The sequence below is a fragment of the Uloborus diversus genome, chromosome 1, assembly GCF_026930045.1.
Source record: "Uloborus diversus isolate 005 chromosome 1, Udiv.v.3.1, whole genome shotgun sequence".
Taxonomy (NCBI): Eukaryota; Metazoa; Arthropoda; class Arachnida; order Araneae; family Uloboridae; genus Uloborus; species Uloborus diversus.
Window position 1 is genome coordinate 136032925 of NC_072731.1, and position 22178 is coordinate 136055102.

General features: G+C 34.3%; 2 protein-coding genes across 5 annotated transcripts in view; one reads left to right on the plus strand and one right to left on the minus strand.

Annotated features, from left to right (window-relative positions):
• LOC129232274 (protein tyrosine phosphatase type IVA 3-like) overlaps positions 1-3296 on the plus strand; it is a 76657-nt gene extending 73361 nt beyond the window's left edge. For all 4 annotated transcript variants that reach the window (XM_054866468.1, XM_054866473.1, XM_054866467.1 and 1 more), the window contains exon 6: positions 2632-3296. In XM_054866468.1, coding sequence (XP_054722443.1) covers positions 2632-2737 — 106 coding nt within the window. In that variant the 3' untranslated portion in view covers positions 2738-3296. The remainder of the gene's footprint in view (positions 1-2631) is intronic.
• A 1186-nt stretch (positions 3297-4482) lies between these two features.
• On the minus strand, positions 4483-21589 carry LOC129221427 (serine protease nudel-like). The gene is made up of 13 exons (XM_054855914.1): positions 21204-21589; positions 18966-19073; positions 16658-16750; positions 16462-16575; positions 14433-14613; positions 13936-14028; positions 13733-13803; positions 12676-12850; positions 11497-11673; positions 10417-10532; positions 9058-9197; positions 7444-7597; positions 4483-5309 (listed from the first exon to the last, which is right to left on the minus strand). Exons 1-13 carry the CDS (start codon positions 21502-21504, stop codon positions 5167-5169), a joined length of 1866 nt encoding a protein of 621 aa, XP_054711889.1. The 5' UTR covers positions 21505-21589; the 3' UTR covers positions 4483-5166.
• Between the last annotated feature and the right edge of the window lie 589 nt (positions 21590-22178).

Below are 22178 nucleotides of genomic sequence, written 5' to 3' on the forward strand. Positions count from 1 at the left end.
ACCATTAAGCTGAAATTACGATGGTATTTTTTGTAATTCTTAGGTTTTTAGCCCCCCCCCCCCCAAAAAAAAAAAAAAAAAAAACGAAACCTGTTTAAAATACTAGAATGACATTTGCACTTTTCGAACTAAAATTTCACTAGTTCCACTACTTCTTTTGCAAAAATTAGGATGCATCTAAAATTTCACAAAAACAATGCTGATAAAAAAAACTTTCACAAAAATAGAATGATGCAATACTTTCACAAAAATAGGTAGTGAGAAAAAAATCCTGGATTGGCCCCTGAAGCAGAAGAGCTTCACAGAGCTCAAGTCTTGGAAGAGATTGCACCTTTAGAAGAGCCACTTGGGTTTTTGATGTCAAAATGGTGACTCCAACCGAAGAATTAGAAACACAGCGCTTGTAAATGACAACACAGTAAGCCTTATCAGAACTATTGTAGAATGCATGTAACACAAATTCACTCTGAGACTGTAGCACATATCTGGGGGAAGGTAACTTGCTCAAAAAGATGTAGTTCCTCCAAAAACTATCTCCAACGTTTACAAAGTTAAACAGTAAGAGGTTGATCCCAAGAGAATTTCCCTTACCAAAGCTCTTGCAACAGAGTTTTCATGAAAGTTACACATGGTGACAAAAGCCCTAACGGATCAAATACACGGGCTATTTGTGAGATTATTTCTAGTTTGGTGTACCTGAATTTTATGTCTACTGGTGCTATTGAGAACTTAAACACATCTCTTTGGCGACAACTCAATTCCAAGAACCTTGCAATCATTGTTGTCTTCAAACTGAACTGCAACGTTTTCTTGTACGTCAACTGAAGCATCACGAAAAAATAGAAGGATCATTGGAATGCCACTTTCGAAGATTGAAGCCTCCTTTTTGCATCATTTCTTGTAATTCGATTGCAAGTTGTACTGCTTCTTCTCTTGTAGAAGCTCCAGTCAAAAGATCGTCGACGTAGAAATTCCGTATTGTTGCGCTAGAAGCTAATGGATAGGATTTTTGTTCATCTAATGCAAGCTGGTGCAAGTTTTTACCGTTTTGTAAATCAAAAAAAAAAATCTATATTTTTTTTTACATCTGTCATATTTTTTACAAAATAGTTGTTTCTGTCTTAATTTAAGCTAAAATAGTCGGCATAGTCTGCAACTCTTCAAAATAGTCGCAATAGTCTCTTTTTTAGTTGTCAGTGGAAACCTTGTTGGTTCGGAAAACCAGTTGTCAAAAGAGAAGTAAAATTGCTCTTCACACAATATACCATACAGCCCGGTTATCACATCCTGAGACTGCAGTTTCGTTCTTATTAGAACTCCTTGGTCAGTAATAGTGAATGATGGAGCTGAAGGTATATATCATCTTGTTGAAGCTGACAGTGCCAACAAATTGGTAGACAAAGTAAATTTTTCTCACCAACAAGTGTCCGCAGCATAGGGTGGTTCGACTTGTGAATTGAAGGTCACCCTGCAGTCTCAGGATGTGATGACTGAGCTGTCTGGTATATTGTGCGTAATTCTGCCTTAGCCTTGGCTTAAGGGCGGTAACTTACTGCAAAATTTCTCTGTTTGGTAAACGTAGCTGATGCTATTGAAGTACATAGCAAGCATGTTTGTATGGGTCTGCTCACCTGTTTCAAAATTTTTGCATCTATTAGCAATCAGGTAGGTAATTGATAGTACATTTCAAATTCCAATCGACCAAGGAATTTTTTTCAAAGAAGATAGAACAATTGCTAGTTTCTCTTCTGTCACTCTACTCTCCCTTCCAAAACCTCTCTTGGTGCCTGTATAATTTTCGGTCCTTGAAGCTAATTTCATTTCTCAAAGTTCAGGAACTTTTGAAATATCTCAAGAACCTATTAAAACAGATTAGTTTAACCACTATTTATTCTATATGAAAACTGTATTATACAATTTATTATTATGTTACCTAGCTTTTGTGTCTATTGTAAAATAAAACTGCTAAAGGAATCTCTGTTACTATGCTGGGGACACTATTGATGTCTGTTGAAATATTTTTAAGCGTTTGATAGAAAAAAGTATCAATATTAGATTTAAAAAATAAATTTTCTGGTCTTAGAAGTTATTTTACCGAATGTTCTTGTACTGATTTTATAATTTATAACTCATTGTTGAAGCCTATTGTAATGCAAAATGTGTAGTTTTTTCGTGTTTGAACGTTTTGTGTCTTAATGCGTTTATTACATGATGACTGTTCAAGTAAATTGAGAGTTGCCGATCGATATATACAGCAAAAATTTATAACTTTAACTGAAATTTAAGAATGAAATCCTGTACTCCCTCCAAAAGCATATTCAATTTATTTATTTCAGTGGGAGAGGAGAGGAAATAGAGTAACTAGTTGAATCATTGATGAAAACAATATATAGACAGAAGTTTATCTAAAAGATAGAGGTTGAAACTAAATTATTCAATGATATTGTAAGTTCTAATTAGATTTTTCTAACAGGCAAATACTTCCAGAAATCTCATCCAGGGGCTCATGAAGTAATTCATGCACATTTATACCCTATTGTAGCATAACCGATTGTAATGCATAAGTTTACTTTAAAATATCTTTTTGAAAAATCTGTTCTTTAGTTAAAGGTTTTGTTTGTGTGATTATAGGAAGCGTCGAGGAGCTATCAACGCAAAACAGCTGGCATTTCTACAGAAATACCGTCCCAAGTCAAGGCTTAAGCCACATGGAGTAAAACAGTGCTGCATACAATAAATTTTGTTGTACTCAACATTCTTCTTTTTTCTGAGAGTTAAATTCTTATGTTTCTTGTGATCAAATATATGTTCTACCTCTGTAGTCGCTTCCTCATCTGCTTTTTCTGTAAATCCACCTGCATGCTAGATGAGAAAATTTTGTATATATTGAAATCTGCAACTTTTTAGTAAATTTCCACTTTGTTGAGTAACGGGATTAAAACTTATTTTTCAACAACATAATTTGGATCTGCTTGATTTTGTAATTGACTTTTTATTTAAATGCTTTGCTATAAAATCTAATGCCTTGTTTTTAATTTACCTTGCAGTATTAATTTTTAAGAGATCATCAGAGACTGGTGTTATAAATGCATTTTAATTCATTTGAAAATGTTTTATTGCTTCTTATTTATAGCACTTCTGCATTTGACATTGAAACTTGTTTGTATATCAGTTCATGTAAAAACTTGACTGGAAATATATTTTTATGAATTATAAATAAATGTACAAAATATGAACGAAGGAAATCTTTTTTAATGTTCCTTCAAACATTTTATGATTTTAATAAAGTTTCGGTAAATCTTTGTCAGTCTTTAATTTATTTTCCATCCTACTTCAAACATTTTATGTAAATTTTATTAATTTTCTCAATCCTAAGTACATAATTATCCCAAAATCGTGTCCTATGGCAATTGAAAGTTAGTGACATTAGTAAAGAAAACTTCCAACACCAAAAATAAGAATTTAGAGGGAGAAGGCTAACTTCAGTTTAAGAAGGTATGGGGAGAATGAACTATTTTTTAATAGAACACGCTAAGAAAATGCTTAAGGGGGGGGGGGGCAGTTTAGGAGGCCAAAACTTGTTTCTCATGAATTTTTTTAACAGAAAAGAAATTATCAGAATTTATTTTAACTTGGAAGATATTTTGTTCATCTTTTGATGCACACCTTGTAATTTTTGAAGTCATTTCCACTAGAAATAGTGGAGTTAGAAACTGCTGTCCATGGTTGGTCGACGTCAGAGCTTGTTGCTAGTGTGCATTACCGAAGCCACAATTTTAATCTGTAATCATTTCTATTTTTCCTTCTCGTAAGCATGTTTCCTCGAAATATGAACCTAATTGTGATCAAAAAAGTTAAATTGCATATTTTTGAGAAGTTTGATTCATGTGATGTTTTTCTGTCATTTTTTGCATTAAATTTTTTTTTTAAAAAAAATATCATCCCAGAGTTAGGTTCTTATAAGGTATAATTGAATAAAGAGTAGACACACAAATTTTTAGAACGGTTGGTCGATAACTCTTAGCTAGAATGATCACCAGTTGAAAAAAAAATGCTTTGAGAAAAACGCATTTGAAAAAAGTTACTGTGAACATGTTCGAATCTCCACTGTCACTTAAGTGCTCATTAGAATCGGAATTTTTCGCTGAAATTTTGGCAACATATTCTTGAATAGTTTTACTAACATTTTTTGACTTATCTAAACCGGATACAATTAAGATTGTCATTTATCAACCACATCAAAACGTATTCTCAAATGTATTATGCTATTTACGTTTTTAAACCCATTTTCTATTTATGAGTACCCATAAGCGTGAGCATACCTGGAATGCATAGTGGGGTTTAATTTTTTCAAATGTTGTACCATGAATTTCAAAAACGCTTACCTCTGCCAACTTTACAGTTTAAGCACTTTGGGAACCAGAAAAAAAAAATCATCCAAGACCAATGTGAGTTATGGTTTTTAAATTAAGCAACAGCAAATGGCATAAAATAGAATTTATTAAGAAACAATATTGTAAGCACAAGAGAAGCATTTCGGCAAATTTCAATTCTCGTAATAAATAAATAAGGAAATAAATAAAGTGTTTGCATAAAAATACATAAAATCATGCTTACAGTATTGCTTTGATGACATCACATTTTGGTACAAATAAAAAAATCCAGTGATTCCTGTTGAACTATCACCATTTTAGCAGAAATCTAGGAAAAATTGATAAAAAGTCTACATGATTGGAATGCTTTAAAACCAGTCTAAAAGATTTCAGTGTTTCATCCTTCTTGAACCCTGGCACTGATTTTGTAAAAAGTTTTACTAAAAGAACGCACAAAGCATGCAACATGGCGTCTGACATCCCACATTGTTTTGTATTGTAAAGTTTGAAGCAAGAACAGTTTGAGCAATGATTATCCGTTCCTTTTGAATTACCAGCTCTCTTCAACTCCACACAAAAGCACTTGTCAATGTCTTAAAAGAAATGTGACGGAATGAAATGTCAGTATCATTACATTCTTAAAAGGACGCATAAAACACATTAAAATAATTTCAAATGTTCATGAACATTTGAAGTACAGACACTAATCACATTGAAATGAGCAAAAATCGGGTGCCCATTCAAGAGCCGCCAATGCACTTGAATATCCAAACAAGGCCCACAAACTACAGAGCTAATCTCCGCAGTTGTCTTCATCCAGTCCTTCCGAACAATCCCACCTTCCATCACAGATCTTGTACTGTGGGACACACCTTCCTAACTTGCAACGAACTCCATCACAAGTATCTTCGAAGTCCTTATCGGGATGTGGCAATTCTGTAATTCAAAGAAAGGCTCATGTAAAAAAAAAACTGAAACTGCATGTGAAAATCAAATGTACTTAATCCTTTCTTTACTTTCAGAGAATCGCTTGATGAGATTTTATTGATCATGTAATCCCACGTCCGTGTTGTGTTTATTTTAATCTTATGCAATTTAGTTCCCTATATCAAACTAGTCTCCAACTATTAAAACAATACTTTCCAGCTCGACTCATAAGCTATACCGAACTCTGAAACATTTATGGCTTCATTTTGCCTTTGCATTTTTCTAAATCGGCATTTTTGTGCAAAAAATCTAAAGAAATCATTACCGGGAATTCAAGTCATTTTTAGAGTTGCTTTAGACTTAAAAAGTTACCTATTGAAACTTGACCTTAAAAAATATAAATCAATTTCACAATAAATAAAGATCTTGACTGGCTTCACTTATTTCCCAATAGTATTCGAACAAAGCCTTTAACACAGAAAAAAAAATATTGTAACTAAAACAACGAAGTTTGTTATTCTTATATTATAATCAGGAATATTCAAACCAGATTATTATTTTTATACTATTCAAGCATTTCTGCACTTTATATTTTTATTGTAAGTGATAATTTATGTGAGTGAAATAATTGATATAATTTGCCCAGTTGATGGAGATAAAAAATTAATTTACAGTTTAGATCTAGTGCAAGATAGATATTGACGCTGGTGTTTTTCTCTGCAATCGGAAGGGAATGGGGTGTACTGCGTCAAAATCTTTAAGTTCAAGTTTTAGCAAGAACTGCTTAAAAATTTGCGAAGGGGAATAACACTAGAACTGATTCTAAATACAAAGATATTACCCTGTTTCCTCATCTATCTGTTTTTCAATTTCATTTCTTGACACAGAGCAGCTCCTCGAGTAGGTGAAATTTCAAACTGTTGAATAATTTACTTACACAATATTTTGCTAATCAGAAGATAGTTAACGTTTCGCAAATTCCCTTGGCAAGTTAAATGATTGTCTCAGCAAGAACCAAGAAAATTTAAGATTCAGTAGAAAATTACAAAAAATAATAATAAATATTTTTAAAAAGCACTGGATAGGAATAGTGATATAGCTGCAAATGTGAGTAATTGAAGCGATTTCAAAACAATACAAATATTTAAATGTTTAGACAAGGGCGCCCAGAACCTCAATTTTTGGAAGGGCGGAAATCTTGCCAAAACTTCGCCTACTTTGCCGAAAGATGAAATATGAGCTTACGCATAGATACCTGCACTAATGAGAAGAGACATTATTGTACAAAAGTTTTAATGCCGTTTTAAATAAAAGCATTTTTTATTTATTTATTTTTTTTTATTTATTTTTTTTTTTTTTTTTTTTTTTTTTTGCTGTCTCCAAATTTGCCAAATTGTCCAACAAAACTTTCCAAATAAGGAAATTTTTTGAAAGGTCACAGTGACCTCCCATCGGGCAGGGACTGATACACACTATCATTTTAGGGGATTTAAGTCAGCTGAAGAATGCTCCTTCCCCATGAGCGAACCTTCGGTTTTGGATACGTAAAAATTCTGAAACTGCTTGGTGTGTCAATAATTAGTAGAGCATAAACATTACTAATTTATTTCAAAAGCAATGAAAAGAAGTAAAATTTCAAGCATTTACTTTTAAAAGTAATGAATTGAAAATACTACTGAAATAGTTAACATTTTATTCATAAAGTGTTGAAACACAATGTGGACGGATTATATTGTCGACAGTTTAAGGGGGGGGGAGGTCATGACCCTCCCCTTGTATCCGCCACTGCCATCCTAGTGTCCCAGATTTTGACGTTGAAAATTTGAGGAGTGAGTTTTGAAAAGATAACTTCAACTAGACTTTCTAGCTTTTTAGTTTAAAGAGAGGAACTAATTTTAGACTTGGGTCCAAACCATAAAGACGATAAGTATGATTTTAAGCTTCTGTCAAACTGAATTCCATCACTAATTTGTTTAATGTATGGGTTATTTTATTTATGGAAGTGTAACAAACTTACACAATAAAAATCCCAATCTCAGCAATATTAGGGAATTTAATGAATCCTAACTGTTTCTAGCATATCTGCGAAAAAAGGTATGGATTAGGCATGATACGTCATGTTCATTTTTTTTCTATATTTTACCTATAGTCTCTCTAATCCAAGCAAGGTATTGAGCAACTTTGGTGTAAACTCCAGGGCGTCCTGGTCGCCCACATCCGTCGCCATTGCTGGTTACTCCTAGGAGGATCCAACGACCGTCATCTCTTTGGCACATTAATGGTCCACCCGAGTCACCCTGTGAACGAAAATGGGCAATATTCATTGTTTAATTAATTACTAAGTTCACTGCATGCAAGTAGTGTTGATGCATTTATTACATATTTTGCGTTTCTGCCATTTTTGTGCAGTTGACATTTTTCCTAAAATCATGAAGCGTGTTCAGATTTTTGAAAAATTTTAAATAGTTACATTGTTTCGAATTCTTATTAAACCCGTGAACGGCGCAAAAGTAATCGTAAAGCGTTTTAACTAAGCAGATAGTGAATGTCACTTTCAAACTTAAGAACTTTTATGTTTTTGGTGGCATCTGAAATTGTTCTGGATTTGGCATCTCGTTTTTGGGTGTTAATTTGTCTCAAAACTTGGTAACTTCTCATTACAGGATTACTAATTTATGACGTCATTACGATTTTCATTAAATTTCCTCCGTTTGATGCCTTTATCGTGAGAAAAATGTGAACTCAAGAACTGCTATCATTGAAATCTAAAAACCAGAATCTTTCGCGATCCATAAAACATTTTCAGATATACACAATCTTTATTAATAATAAAGCTGAAAGTCTTGATGTCTGGATCTCTGTTACGCGAATAGCGCCTAGACCGTTCGGCCGATTTTCATGAAATTTGGCACAAAATTAGTTCGAGCATGGGGGTGAGCACCTCAAAGTGATTTTTCGAAAATTCGATTTTTTTTTTTTTTTTCGTATGATTTTATTTTAACCACCGTTAAAAGATTTAATTCCTCTGCACTGAGTAAATTACCGTAACATGAACGAGTAAATTATAATAACACGGACGAGCAAATTACCATAGCATATTGGCAAGAAATTTATCACGCATTACTTCTAAGTATACAGGCGACCAAATGACCTTTTAATTTTCTACTATAGGCAAAAACCCGTGCGTGTACCGCTAGTACAGTAATAAAAATGTTAGGGGAAACAAATCGCCAAGCCAGTACTGGCCAAAAACAAAAAGAGAAAATAACTATACTGATGAGTTGGGAGATGCCTTGGAGAAAAAGAAAACATACGAGTTTGATTTCCATCAGAAACACAGGTAGAATCACTTTCGGAATATCGTTTTGCAACCAGAAAAAAGGAGCACAACTAAATGTTGTACAGGTTCTACACAGGAAGTTTTAAGCTTCTGTGACTAACCGTTTTTGAATTAACATACAGACGTTAAACAAAGCTCTTTTACATCAACTGATAAATAGTTATGGAAATTTCGAATTTGAGTGATAAGTTTTTCGTGAACACAAAACTTCATTTACTTCGCGCAAGGAAATAAATGAACTTCAATTACTACGCTGAAAAACATGTAGCATGCAGTTATAAATATTTTAAGTATAATATTCGATGTCTATTGTTGATGTACATCTTAAAGCAATTGCAGTATTCCGCAAGATTATTTTTCTTACTTTTAATATTAATTAGGGTAATTCTTGACTAAAAAGGGGGCTTGCTTACTCACCAGGCACGCATCCCTACCGCCTCGCTCATATCCCGCGCAAAACATGTTGTCCGTGATGTGATACATGGTGAGGAACAAGATCTTCTTGCGACACTCCTCCGTCGAGATCACTGGAAGCCGAACCTCTTGTAGGCTGTCGGCTGTGAGAGAAACAATTCACATGTGTGAAATCATAACGCAGAAAAAAAAAATTCTTCAAAAAAAAAAGCTTTTTTTTTTCTCTTAGTGAACTAAATCCTGACTAGAAGAAACGATCTGTAAGAAAATCTATAAGAAATACAAACCTGGGCCTCATTACTAAATAGGCCATGACTTAGGGCTCCCTCTTGAAATGACTAAAATTGTAAGTTTTGACCACAAGGTAGCCCCAAAAAAGCGTCTGCCCCCCCCCCTCCCCGATATCTGAAATGAACCCTGTCATTAACCTTTGAGCTCAGGCTGATGTAGTATCAGTACTACAAGTAGAAACATTTTGTTCTCAAAAAGTCATCATTAGAAATAAAAGATTTCTCTAGAATTTGTGTGTTTGTGTTACAAATTTCCAAGAACTTCTCAGCTTTAAGGCCTTGATCCACAAGATCGGCGTTTGCATCTTAGGGCAAAATAGTTGAATTACAAATGTTGTACCACTCTAGTTTCTAATGGTTAAGCTTTTCTCATATTGACTGTTATTTGGACAAATATTCATCTTCTAAAGCAGAGGAAATGCGTTAACAAAATTTTGACGGATCAGACAAGGAGAATTAGCGAGTATGAACATGTGAGATGGATGAGAAATTAGATACCTTACTGAAAACTTCAAGCCAATGGTAGCAGCCCAGTTAAAGTCAGAAATATTTTGTCAAACGTTAAATTTGATGAGCGTTCAAGAAAAATAGAACTTGCAAGAAAACTTTTTTTCCCCGAAATCGGGACTAACGCAGGAAAATTTTAGAAAATTTTACAGCTCTACTAAAAGAGTGAATTTACTGTACTATGAGAGATGCAATTACAGGCTCTAATAGTTAGTTGGAGTCTGGACATAAACAAGAAATTCCCTTTTGTGTAGTCTTCATTGCATTGCTCCAAAAAGATAACTTTCTAGTGCTAAAAGTGTTACGGGCTAAAATATTTGTAAACGTTATGCATCAAAAGTAAAAAGAATTGCCCGAAACAATCTTAATTTAAGTATCGATTGGAACTGTTTCGTTGTCTCTTGTCTTGTGAAGATGTAGTCGCAAGTTTTGCATAACATGACAAGTAAATACCTAATTGGCGTAGCAATCGCGTCACTATCGAATCTATTATTTAAAGACCAAGACCAGATTTACGTTGAAATGTTGATTAATATTAGAAAAAAATAAAATAATCGATACTTACGAAAGGTGTGTCCTATCTCGTACAGCTTTCCCCAGCCCACCACCGAGCACTGCTTGCCATGCCACAGACCAGCGTCTTCGCTCTCCGATGGCAGGCATACAGGACGAAGGTAGTCGCTGAAAAGATTAAACCAATCACAAAAATTTAAACACCTAAAGGTTAAACAAACTGTCATGATTTCTTGCCCAATTTTAAACGTTAATAATAATTATGCTGTGCGGAAAAAATAACAACATGCGGAAACGTCTACAGTCTGACTCTACAGATTCGATGGAAAGTCAAACATCCGGTTTACAAGCGGAAATGGACGCATCTATTAGTTTTCAGGGATGTCAGCTTTTGCAGAAGTGCGTTAGCCTTTCTAAATTAAGCAGAGTCACATTCAAATGAGTGGCGATCATGGAACACGAGCATCAAACTTCTACTTTTCCCCTCATTCAGATAGACTCGTTTTAACTGGACGCGTTTGCCATTTCCAAACAATCAGTGGATAGATTTTAAACTTATTAATCTACACATCATTAAGTGGAATTGTATTGTTTACCGCAAGGTACTTACTAACACCTCACAAATTGCACTACGAGGATTTCAATTTGCCATGAATCTCTTTTAAATTACATATTTTGCCACAAATATCAGGTGACTAACCTTCAAAGGCACCAGATTCTTCTAATTGATTCTACATGCAGAGGGTTTCAAAAGGGTTCACAAAATTTTGAAATTGAAATCTTTCACAATAGGAATGAAACAAACCAAACTAATGTTCGATTCCCCCTCAACTTCAACGTTCATTCACAAACTCTTAAATTAAAATCTCAAGACTGACTATGAAAACCAAAATTGTTTTATTTTATTAGGTAAGATCGAAGAACGGATTGCATAAGAGAACGAAAGTATCGCAGATTTGCTTTTTAAAGAGTATGTCCTGATACAATTCCACGAAAACCCAATAACGAGAGAATTAATCTTCAGGAAGCAAAACAATATGAATTAAATAAAAATTTAGAAATTTTCGGCTAAGCACAAGGAAAATTGGTGTTAATAAGTTATCAGGTCGTTGTTGAGCAAATATATTCTTACCTGAATTGTATTGGAGCATCCATTTTGAGAAGTGCAATATCATTGATGAAGCCTTGGTCGATGTAATGCGGGTTCAGAATAATCCGAACTATTCGCCGGATTTGCTCAGATGGAGATGGTAACTCCGATCCTCTCCGTAGTAGACCCAGTCGAGCAGTCCAATGAGCGTCTTGTGTGCTGCAAAGCAAAATAATATAGATAAAGATTAAAAGAATTCTTTCTCTCTTTTTGTTTGATTGAACATGGAAAGAGTATAAGCTCCTGACGTGCCTCAAAGTAAATGTAATCTGTACTCACTTCGCATTTCATGAAAATCACTTTAAAACCTAATACAGTTAACTGAACTGAAAGGCAGAGTGAAACTTTTTCGGTTGCTCGAATGCAAATAAATAACAGCTTTTACTTTTTTGATATTGAAAGTATTTGCATGTTTCACGCATAACAGCTTATGGTTTGGTAAAACGATGACAGATTTACTTGAAGATGTTTCCAGAAGAGGACACTTAAACGACTACAATTTTAATAAACTGCACCAAACGGTAAATACAGAAATTCCATAGTCGTTACAAATTGTGGTAAATATTAGTTTACTTTTACTTAGCAGAGATATCAAAGAATTTTTATCCGTAATAAGGTCCAAGCAGAAGCAGAACAAAACCATTCTCATTATTATCAGAAAAAGCATATATTATAAGTATGTTTGATTATATCATTCTTATTAGTGCTTTAATTAAGTGGTGGCTTCCCACTGCAGATGATTCACGCAAAATATTATTAGCAATGAAGCAAACTGCTGCAAAAAGACTATGCAATTTTTTGAAACTTGATTTATCCTCCCTCCCCCCTAACTTTTACTTCATTTCCTCCGTAGCGAATCAAATTAACTATATTCTGTTTCTAGGTATGTTTTACTGAAAGATAGAACTGAATTTCAGAGTCGTAGGCAAACACATTATGGAATGATAGAAATATTCCTGTGTAACTACAGCAAGAGTGTCAAAAATAGTAATTATCTTTGTGTGTGTGAAAACCATCTATACTGTGTTTTAGTATATTGGTGATGATACGGGTACCTCCTAAAAGAAATATGAAGCGACAGAAGAAAAACGAAATCGTTTGATTTCAAGATATTATGAACTTCATGTGCATTTTTAATCATCAGCAACCTGTTTTGCTCACCTATAAAAACAGTGGGCCGCTGTCACCAGCCAGGTGTCTGATATGAGCACAGCTCCACACTGGAAATCGCCTTCTTTGTAAAGGGCCACCTGCCAAGGCCAGGACCCGCTGGCCGTCGTCTGCCCTCCTACGATTCGGCGCCGAACATGGTTAGCCATTGGACGAAGTCCACATTCTGAAAAGCAAAGAAACTTTAAATTGAAAGAATAACTGCTTGAGAAATTATATATATATATATATATATATATATGAATATGAAAGCGAATCGATTCGTAGATATCTTATTAAAGGCGCATTTTCTATTAAGTATTATGCATCAGCAGTACTGTTCGAATTAACTATCTTTTGCTTAAAATAAGTGAATATTCACAGAAATTATTGGCAATCTAAACATAAAAAAAGGGGAAAATAAACGAAAAGTTCCGTTTTTGGCTTCGTTTTAATACAATAGTTTTTATTTATTATTTTGTATAACAAATATGCCTTGTATATGTTAAAACGCAATATGTAATGAATATTTAAAAATTAATGTACGGAAGCAATGTAAAAACATAATAATAAATTGTACTTAATTAAATTGGCATCACAGATCACGGGATCGACTGTATTTATTTCCTAATATTTTATTTTTTGCACAATTATAATAAAATGTATCATCTTCATTAGATATAACGAAATGAAACAGCTATTTTGACTTATCAGTTAAAATTTTGCTATTTCAACTATTTAGCTGTTATTAAAAAGATGAATGTCTGAACTAATAATAAAACCTATTGGAGAAAACTTCTTACGTTGCTAACGTTGCAGCTTAGAAAATTCCATAAAATGATCTAAATGGCCCTAGCTTGAAAAATTGAGCAAATCTCGCTGAATATTAAAACAATTTTCATTCAACAGAGCCACTCCAAAACGTCTTCAAAACAATCAATTGAATAAGAAATTAAACTAGTGTAGTCATTTTTTCGTTGTTCATGGATTCACTTTGACCCATCCTAATATCGCTCTCCACAATTTCACAAGAAAAAAAAATAGAGAGGTATACAAAGAGAAATATTACCTAATGATCCACAACTGACTTTCAGAACATCCCTATTTTCACATTTTGATGGTTGAAATATTGCACTAGACCTATTAAAAAAAGCATTATACATAAATCTTGGTTTTCTTTAATGCTTGAGAAGTCAAAAAATACGATACATTGTTTCAATAGATCAATTTTTAAATTCTATTCTTATCTGAAAATAAAATTAAGAAAACTACCTTTTTTTCTGCTGTGGAGTTTCACTGGACAATTCAAAATAAGAATCAACTTCAGTTTCCGCATCCTTCATTCTTCGAGAATCTGTCATATTCCTTGAAATAGATTTTTAAATGCATCAGACAAGATTTAATTCTGCCAGATGACTTGAATTTAGAAATGACAATTAAATTTAATGGAAACATTTCTAAGTAATGAGATAGCCTTAATGAATTTTACTTCCTCAATAGGTTAAGATAGTCATTTAAATTTTTTCTTTCACATGCGTAATTTTATATTATTATTTATTCAAACTTCAAGGGAAATAAACACTCGCAAGAAGTAACTTAACGGAACAATTTTCAAAGCAAATTTCCAGGTTATTCGTCTTGAAAAAGCTAAAATCTTAACTATATCACTTTGTCAACAATTCCCCTACTTAAGTTCATTAGAATTTTGTATTTATACAAATTGACCACTTATTTTCTTTATTGGAAAATCAAGTCAATTTTTGCTTTACTTGTAAGTGAGAGCACTGCAAACGGCTTTTCCTAGTTCGTCTAACTTCCACCTCAAGGCTGGAGTATCTTGCAAGGTGTCGATGCAGAGTTTGCCCCACATGCCTTCCTTCCGGACCATCAGGTATCCTTGCCGGCGATAGTAAAGTCCTTCTGCGTCCTTTGCCGATTCAGCCAGCTTAACTGAAAAAAAAAAAAAAAAAAAACATTCTTTAAAACATCAAAGGAGAAATGCATGTTGAATAATCAAATCGTTAATATAGGGGTTCCCAAACTTTATAAACAGCGGACCCCTTTCGTAGACCAATATTTAGCGTGGACCCCCCTTTAGCAAAAGCTGATGAGGGCTGTCCATAAATGTCACACTTTTTTCAACACGCTCCCCCGCCTCATCCCCTCCGTGTCACAAAATGTTATAATTCACATTAGCTCTACATGTCCCTTTGTTACATGTCATGCTGGTTTTCATAAGCATATATGGTTATAAAATGATGTATGATCTTTATATAACCGTATAGACAGCTGATAAGATGTATGACCTTTATATAACGCAGGGCTTCGCAACCGTTGTGCCGCGGCACTGGTGCGCCGTGACAAGGAACCGGGTGTGCCACGGTATTTTCGTAGTTATATAAAAAGAAAGAGCCTTGATGTATTTCATTATAAATTCGTAAGAAAATGAATACGAATTTCATTCGTATTCATTATATACTACTTATACTACCCACTTATACTACTATACTAGCCCTTATAACTTACAGATAAAAATAAATTGCTTAAGAAACAATAAATATTCAAAATGGAATATCGAATTAATGGGAAGAGTGAGGTTGGTTTGCTGGAACAATGTTACTACATTGGGTTTAATTTTTGACTGCTGGACCAGGTTCAGAATCTAGCTTCTGTATTTAGTTTTGCAGAGTAGTCCTCAGACACTTTTTGAGCACGTTTTAAACACTTTTGAACTCGGAAACTTATCCCCGTTCTTAAAACACTTAGCATTTTTCTGGAATAGCTTTCAAAACATTCCCGAGAACACTTTTTAGAACACTTATTTGGTTAAGCACACATTTTACAAATTTTGGGAACGCATTTGAGAAAGTTTTTTGCACTGACACAATGCTTCTTCTTTTAGAGGAGTTCGTGACACACCCCTTTGATAATACCAGTAGCTTTTGCTGTTAATTTTACAGCAATATCGTGGGGCAACTGTCAATTGCCGCCGACAATGGACGGTCTTCCACCAGGGAAGGCTATCCTTTTCCCCGGCATTCTCGACGCCAACCGATTGAGAGATTCTATTGATTGATATTTTAAGAAAGACGTTGAAATTACATTTTCAAGAAAAAAAAAAGCAATCATTTCACAAGTGTGCCTAAATGCGTTCTTTATAATCTGTTCTCAAACGTGTTCCCAATATTACGTTTAACAAAGATCCCGAGCGGGACACATTCGGAGCAAGTTCGGAGTGCATGTCAGTACACTTTTTATTTAACAGGAGCAAATTTTGAGCACATTTTAGTGCACATTCAGGCAACACTTTGAACTGGAACATACTTGAAGAGTTCCAAACGTGTTTCCGACGTGTACTGGGCTGCATGATCTCACAGCATTGTATCTCAAGATGTTAGGAAGTTGTGTTCCTTACTCCATACTTCGAACAATCCATACGACATCGTTCTCCATAAGACAACTCCATTACTTCCATTGTGAAAATTCTTGTTTTCAAATATAAGAGCATTATTTAAACATTATGTAACGTGTTTAAAACGTTTTTTCCCGGAGTTCGGTGCGGACTTTCTACTAAGTCTCGGCGGACCCCCAAGGGGTCCGCCGACCACTGTTTGGGAAGCCCTGCGTTAATATATACTTGGTTCAATCATTCCACGGCTGAAGAAATTATGCATACCAATTCATGGTCAAAATATGTTTTGTTAAAAAAATAATAATATGCTTCGAAAAGCAACTGATTGAAAATTTGCGTTCAGTCTTACTGTATAGAAGCATTAATGCTGAAAATGCATCAATTACCGCAATATCTTTCGTCTTCTCCCTGGGGACAATCATTGTGCCCATCACATACACGATGGCGATCCACGCAAAACTTATTTTGAGGACAAATAAATTGGCCTTCTTCGCACCAAGCTAGAAAGAGAAAGATAATATTGGGGAAAATGTGGTAAAGAATTTCATTTAAGTTAAAATTATTTATATTTTTAATACTTACGACAGTTTTGTTCATCACTTCGATCTTGGCAATCTTCCACTCCATCACATAGCTTTTGGGACTGGCCCATAACTTTTAGCAGATCAGAGCAAGCTATATAAAACAAAAAAGTAAGTTTTTCAGTAGATTTTTTAAAGATCATTGTTAGACACGCAAAAAATACACAAATTTATTATCTGAAACAATATGAGCACTAATAGTTTAACACAAATACTTAATTTGTTTTCCCATCAATCTAAAATTGTATTAAAAACTGCTGAGAATTTTGAGCTTTTTAAATTTTGTGCTGCGAAAATTCCTTTTGATGTACGAGTGATGAATTCAATGAGACTCAAATTTTCAGACTTTTTACAAAAAACAAAGATCAATAAAGCTTTCATGAGTTTCAATTTATTTTTTACAAGATATGATGCTAGTACCGAATCTAATTCCAGAGAAACATCCTTGTCATTTATTTGACATATCGCTGATCTGGTGTAACATCCGGTGAACTGCAAAAAGTAATTTTTCACGAGAATCAAATATACAAAACTATTTTATTCATTACCTCATACAATGAAACATACTTGAGTTACTGGTGGCTAAAATTTGAAACGAGCCTGTCAGTGTTCCTCCAAATGGAGTAACCACGTTTGAACCCAGTGACAACAATAACTGATTTTCAATTAATTTTACAGTTACGTCCATGTACCACCGGAACAGCGTTATGAATACTAATACACAGTGGTATTTTTAGAGCTAGACCAGAGTCTTCAATTAAATAACCTGTTTAACATATTAAGAGGGAGGATGCATGAGCAAAAATATTTTTTACTTATGTTTACTAGTTTAAGAGTTGGAAGTTCCACAAAAGGACATTACATACCTAATAGGTTCTCTAATTTCTGTCTGTAACTTTTAGACTATTGAAAAATTTGTATGAGTTTCAATCCATTGATCGATTTTTTTTTCTGATGTTCGAATAATTCAGAATAAGTAAATGAGTGAAATGAAAAATAAAATAAAAAAAAACATCAACAGTAATTCTTCATAAACTTGCAAAAAAAAAAAAAAAAATCAAGATAATTCATTTTCTTTATTTTTTTTTCTTTCTTTTTTTAATAGAAAATAGGTTTTTTTTTTCCTTAAAATTCATTAGAAAAAGTTATTGTCGTGTTTAACCTAGTAATAAAAAATAATTAATAAGATGAATACCTTCCAGTTTTATTTTTTCCCTGGATGATTTCTGTAAAACTTATTTCGCCGCCAGCGCAGTGTCAATGCAGTAAAAACAACCGTTCTCGCTTTCGCTACACTGCCGTCTCCTAAGAATGTGGAAACGTTTAACAAAAATTACCTTCGAATTGTTTCATTCTTTGAGCGCTTTTTGAACATTAAATGTAAAAAACCTTGTAAAAATACTTGTATAAATTGCATAAATACTTTCGTTAAGTATTTGTTTCATTCTTATTGGTTTGCCTCGTGTCCAGTTATACAGCCGTGGGCCGATAAGATATTTGAAGAAATGCGTTTTGGGGATTCAATACCAACTATAAGAAAATAATGGAATTAGACGTTTTCCCCGCTCTTTTTCCCAGCGGAAACCAAATAGTACGATAAAGAAAAAGTACAATAGATGACAGAAATGCAAGAAAAATGAAAAGTGAAAAATTTGCAGTTATTGTCCTATATACCTGCAGACGGCAGTATAGCACTAAATCTAGCTCCTTTGCTTCAGTGGAACGCATGTTATGCAAGAAGGAATCGCACAAACTTTCTTTTGTCTTGCTCTTAATTCAGTACCTGAGAGCCATACTAACGGAAGTCCAAAAATTGCGATTTTCTGTTTATTAGCGCGTTGTATGTAGAATCCTATTCCGCATCAAGCAATATGAACGTAACTCCAGAAAAAAATCTCCGGAATTATTTAACAGTAATGCAAGAGCGCAAATCCTATCATTTGTATGCACCAGGCAAACGTTTTCCCGCTCTCTTGTAAAGTAGCGATTATGTGACGTACGTTAGCCTGACTCTAAGGTACAGAATTTTTTTTTGACGTGGCTATTTTAGACGTTTAGTTTCAAAACCAGCTCAGTTCATGGATTTTCAAAAGTTGCCTTATTTCCTAACTGGATACTTTCTGGTAGATTCTATTACCCTACAAAGCGATTTGAAGAGCATCCAGCTCAATCGGGTCCAAAATTGCTGTATAAAACCAGTTTTCTTAAAACAGCTCAATCCGTAATTGCTTCTTAAGCTTTCCTTAAAAAGTTGGTTGAGCTCGTTTTGATACTAAACGCTTCAACTAATCCTAATCAAATCCACTTACTGCAATTCTTTTCGTCAGAATTATCTTTGCAGTCCCTTCTCATATTACAACGACTGTTAGAAGGGACACATTCCCCGCTATCGCATAACATTTCCTCTTCAGTGCATCCTAGGGAATCAAAATGAAGTCATTATCATAGAATTAATGTCTAGTGCAATTTATTGCAAAACATTAAATTAAAAAATACAGCAAAATTAACTACAGTATTCCGTTAGACACTACAGAACAAAGACGATTTGTCACGCAAGATTCCTCTAAACGTGTACGAAACCTACTTGCAGAAAAAAAAATATTTTCTATTCTAGTAAAACTTTTAATCCTAGCAAATAATAATAAAAAAAAATTACAAAAAATTATATTAATTTAAATTTTTTGCATCTTGAATTCAAATTATGTTTTTCGCAATCACGAATGTGTGTGTGTATGAATGCACGTGTGTGTTTGTGTAGGCGCATGTGTGTGGGTGCGTGTGTATGTGTGTATGTATGTGCGTGTTGTGTATGCAGTGCTGTGTGTGTATGTAGACGCATGTGTTTGTGTCTGTGGGCAGGCATGAGTGTGTGTATGTGCGTGTGTAGAATATGGACGCATCCTGGAGATGGTTTTCGCTAGAGGGGCAGCATCGTGAGGTCGGTCGACGGGACGCGGTGGTGCTGGCAGAGGGTGCTGGCGGGAAAATAAAATGATAGGAATTCAAAACAGTCAAATAAGAACAATAAGCAATCGTGATTGCTCAAAAAAAATCCTAGTCAGAGTACAATTTATTCAAAAGCATGATATGCTCATGAAATAGTGACAGGCAAACGGGATGTAAGTGCCAAAACTAAGTATTTCGTGATAAGTAGTGCAAATGTTAGAACCTATCCCTTGTCTTGAGGCAAGAGATAGTACTAGTAGCCACGGTAAACGCTGCCATACAGTAAGATATAGAAGAAAAAAAAAAATCAGTGAAAGCTTACCTTGGATCTGAACTTTAAAAGCGCTTTATTCAAAACTTTAAAAAGTTTACGTACATCCATCAACTTCTCACTGCCTCCTATGATTTGCTAATGATTCATATCGTCCACAATCATTAAGTTTTGCCCTATTTATGCAATGATTTCGCTTTAACGACTTTTTTCTGAACTTCATATGCTGCCAGAGCATCAACACGTATTTCAAGAATATTCTACTAAGAAACTACCGTAGTTCGAGTTCAGGTTGCAAAAGTGTATTCATTTCACTCCCAGCTAAATGACGTAACTTCAGTTTTGTCGTCAAACTTGTGTAAAACAATATCGCTCGTTTGGAAGAAGAGGGCCACAATACGAAATTTTTAATTTTATTTTTCGCTTAAAGGGCTTGAAATGACGTTACGTTCTTCAGAAAATAATGAGATTTTTTTTGTTCTAATAGAGCACAGAGAATTTACTTTTCTTACAGCAAATAACCTGAAGAGTTAAACTTCAAATGCTTCTCCTGTTAAATTTCATTTCTTCGTACTGTGGCATTCTTCTTCCAAATGAGCGATATGCTGCTGTTTATTTTTTATATTTTCCTGCAATGGAAAGGCTGTCTGGGGAATTTGGTTACAGCGTGTTAACTATTCATTTACAGAAGGAATTTACAAGAGTGAGAGTCCAGGAAATGTAATAGCGCTACAGATATCACTGACAGTTATTTTATGTAGTATATAGCCCAGTGTTTCTCATTGCATGGCTTTGTCTCCTTGGAAAAACTCAATTTTTAATCGCTCTCTTTCTCAATTTGCGATCCTCGCAAAACCCATGAAGGTTGTTACAGTTTAAAAAGCAAATATGGAAACGTCTATGAAGTATTAATACACAAAACTTCGTCATAATCAAATAATTCCGTCAAAAAAGAGAAAGAAGAGGATTTTTTTAGTTATCGTCGAGTTAAAGTTTTCAAATATTTGCCAAAATTAAATCTCTTAGTGCATAACAATTGCCTTTCAAAAACGCTTGATATTTACTCAAATAGAAAATTCTAGCGATACAAACGCATTCACATCAGTCAGTTCATAATCCGAAACAATCGGTATTTTCAGGAAGTTAGTAGGTGCAGAAGACTGATCACGTGTATATTTCTTTATCTACTTGCTAGTTTAGAATTTTATGTATTTATTTTTGCTATAATTTCTTAGCTAAAAAAATTGTTGAAACTTGGCTAATCTTTATTTTACATTAAGTAGAACAGACACATTTTAACTAAAGAGAAATAAAATAAATCATTACTTACTTTGCGTAACAAACACTGGATGCTTTCCTAGACTAACTGGTTTAAGAAAAACTTCTGTTGTAGTAGGCAGAGTGGTGATGTGACGAATAACTTCAAAAACGACTTTGGAATCATTTTTACCAAAACTTGTATCAAAATCTGTGGCTTCATTTTCTCCAGCAAGATCATCTAATTCGACGACATCATCCTCGTGATCGATGTTGTTTGGATTGAAACTGAGATCCGAAAACTGGGGGACTATTTTCGGAACCCCGGCCGAAATGACAGAATCATTTAACGGTTCAAGGATTAAAGATCCCATTTTGGTAGTTGAATCTACCGCCGAAACATCTCGTTTAACTGTGCTGTGATAGTCCTCGTAAGGTTGAGTAGTGGAAATAAACGTATTTTCCGAGGTGTCAAACCCTGCTAATGCTGTTTTGGAAATGTCTTCTAAATTTTCCTCATCGATAGCTAACGACTCATCTGTGTGTACTTTTGTGGTTGCCTCAACATGAGATGTTTCCGTTGATATAGTATCCTCTGAATCCACTGCCGTAGTACTTTGTTCAAAGTTGCCATGAACTGAAGAATTTTCTGAAATTGCCGAATCATTCTCAGGTAGAAACAGGTTGACAGCCCCTAACGCTATGGAAGTATTCATGTTCTTTAGAATTTCATCAATTTCAGACGAATATGGACGAGTCAGATTTGCGGGAAATTTTAGCGTAATTGGAGGTTTGTGGAACCCGTGTCCCTCAGATGTGTGAATCTTGAAGGGATTTGGTTCTGAAGCATTGAATTCGGTCCCATTTACCTCTGTAATGGACATTATGGAAAGTTCAGAATGTGGTACGATGGTCGAATGCTTGTTGTCCGAGAGCAAAGGAACTTCCCTAGTCGAATAACTTTCAACCGCAGTTTTTTCAGTATTTAAATCATCATTTTGTTGATCAAGTGTTGAATTATGTTCTAAGTTTTCGTCATGAGACGAGT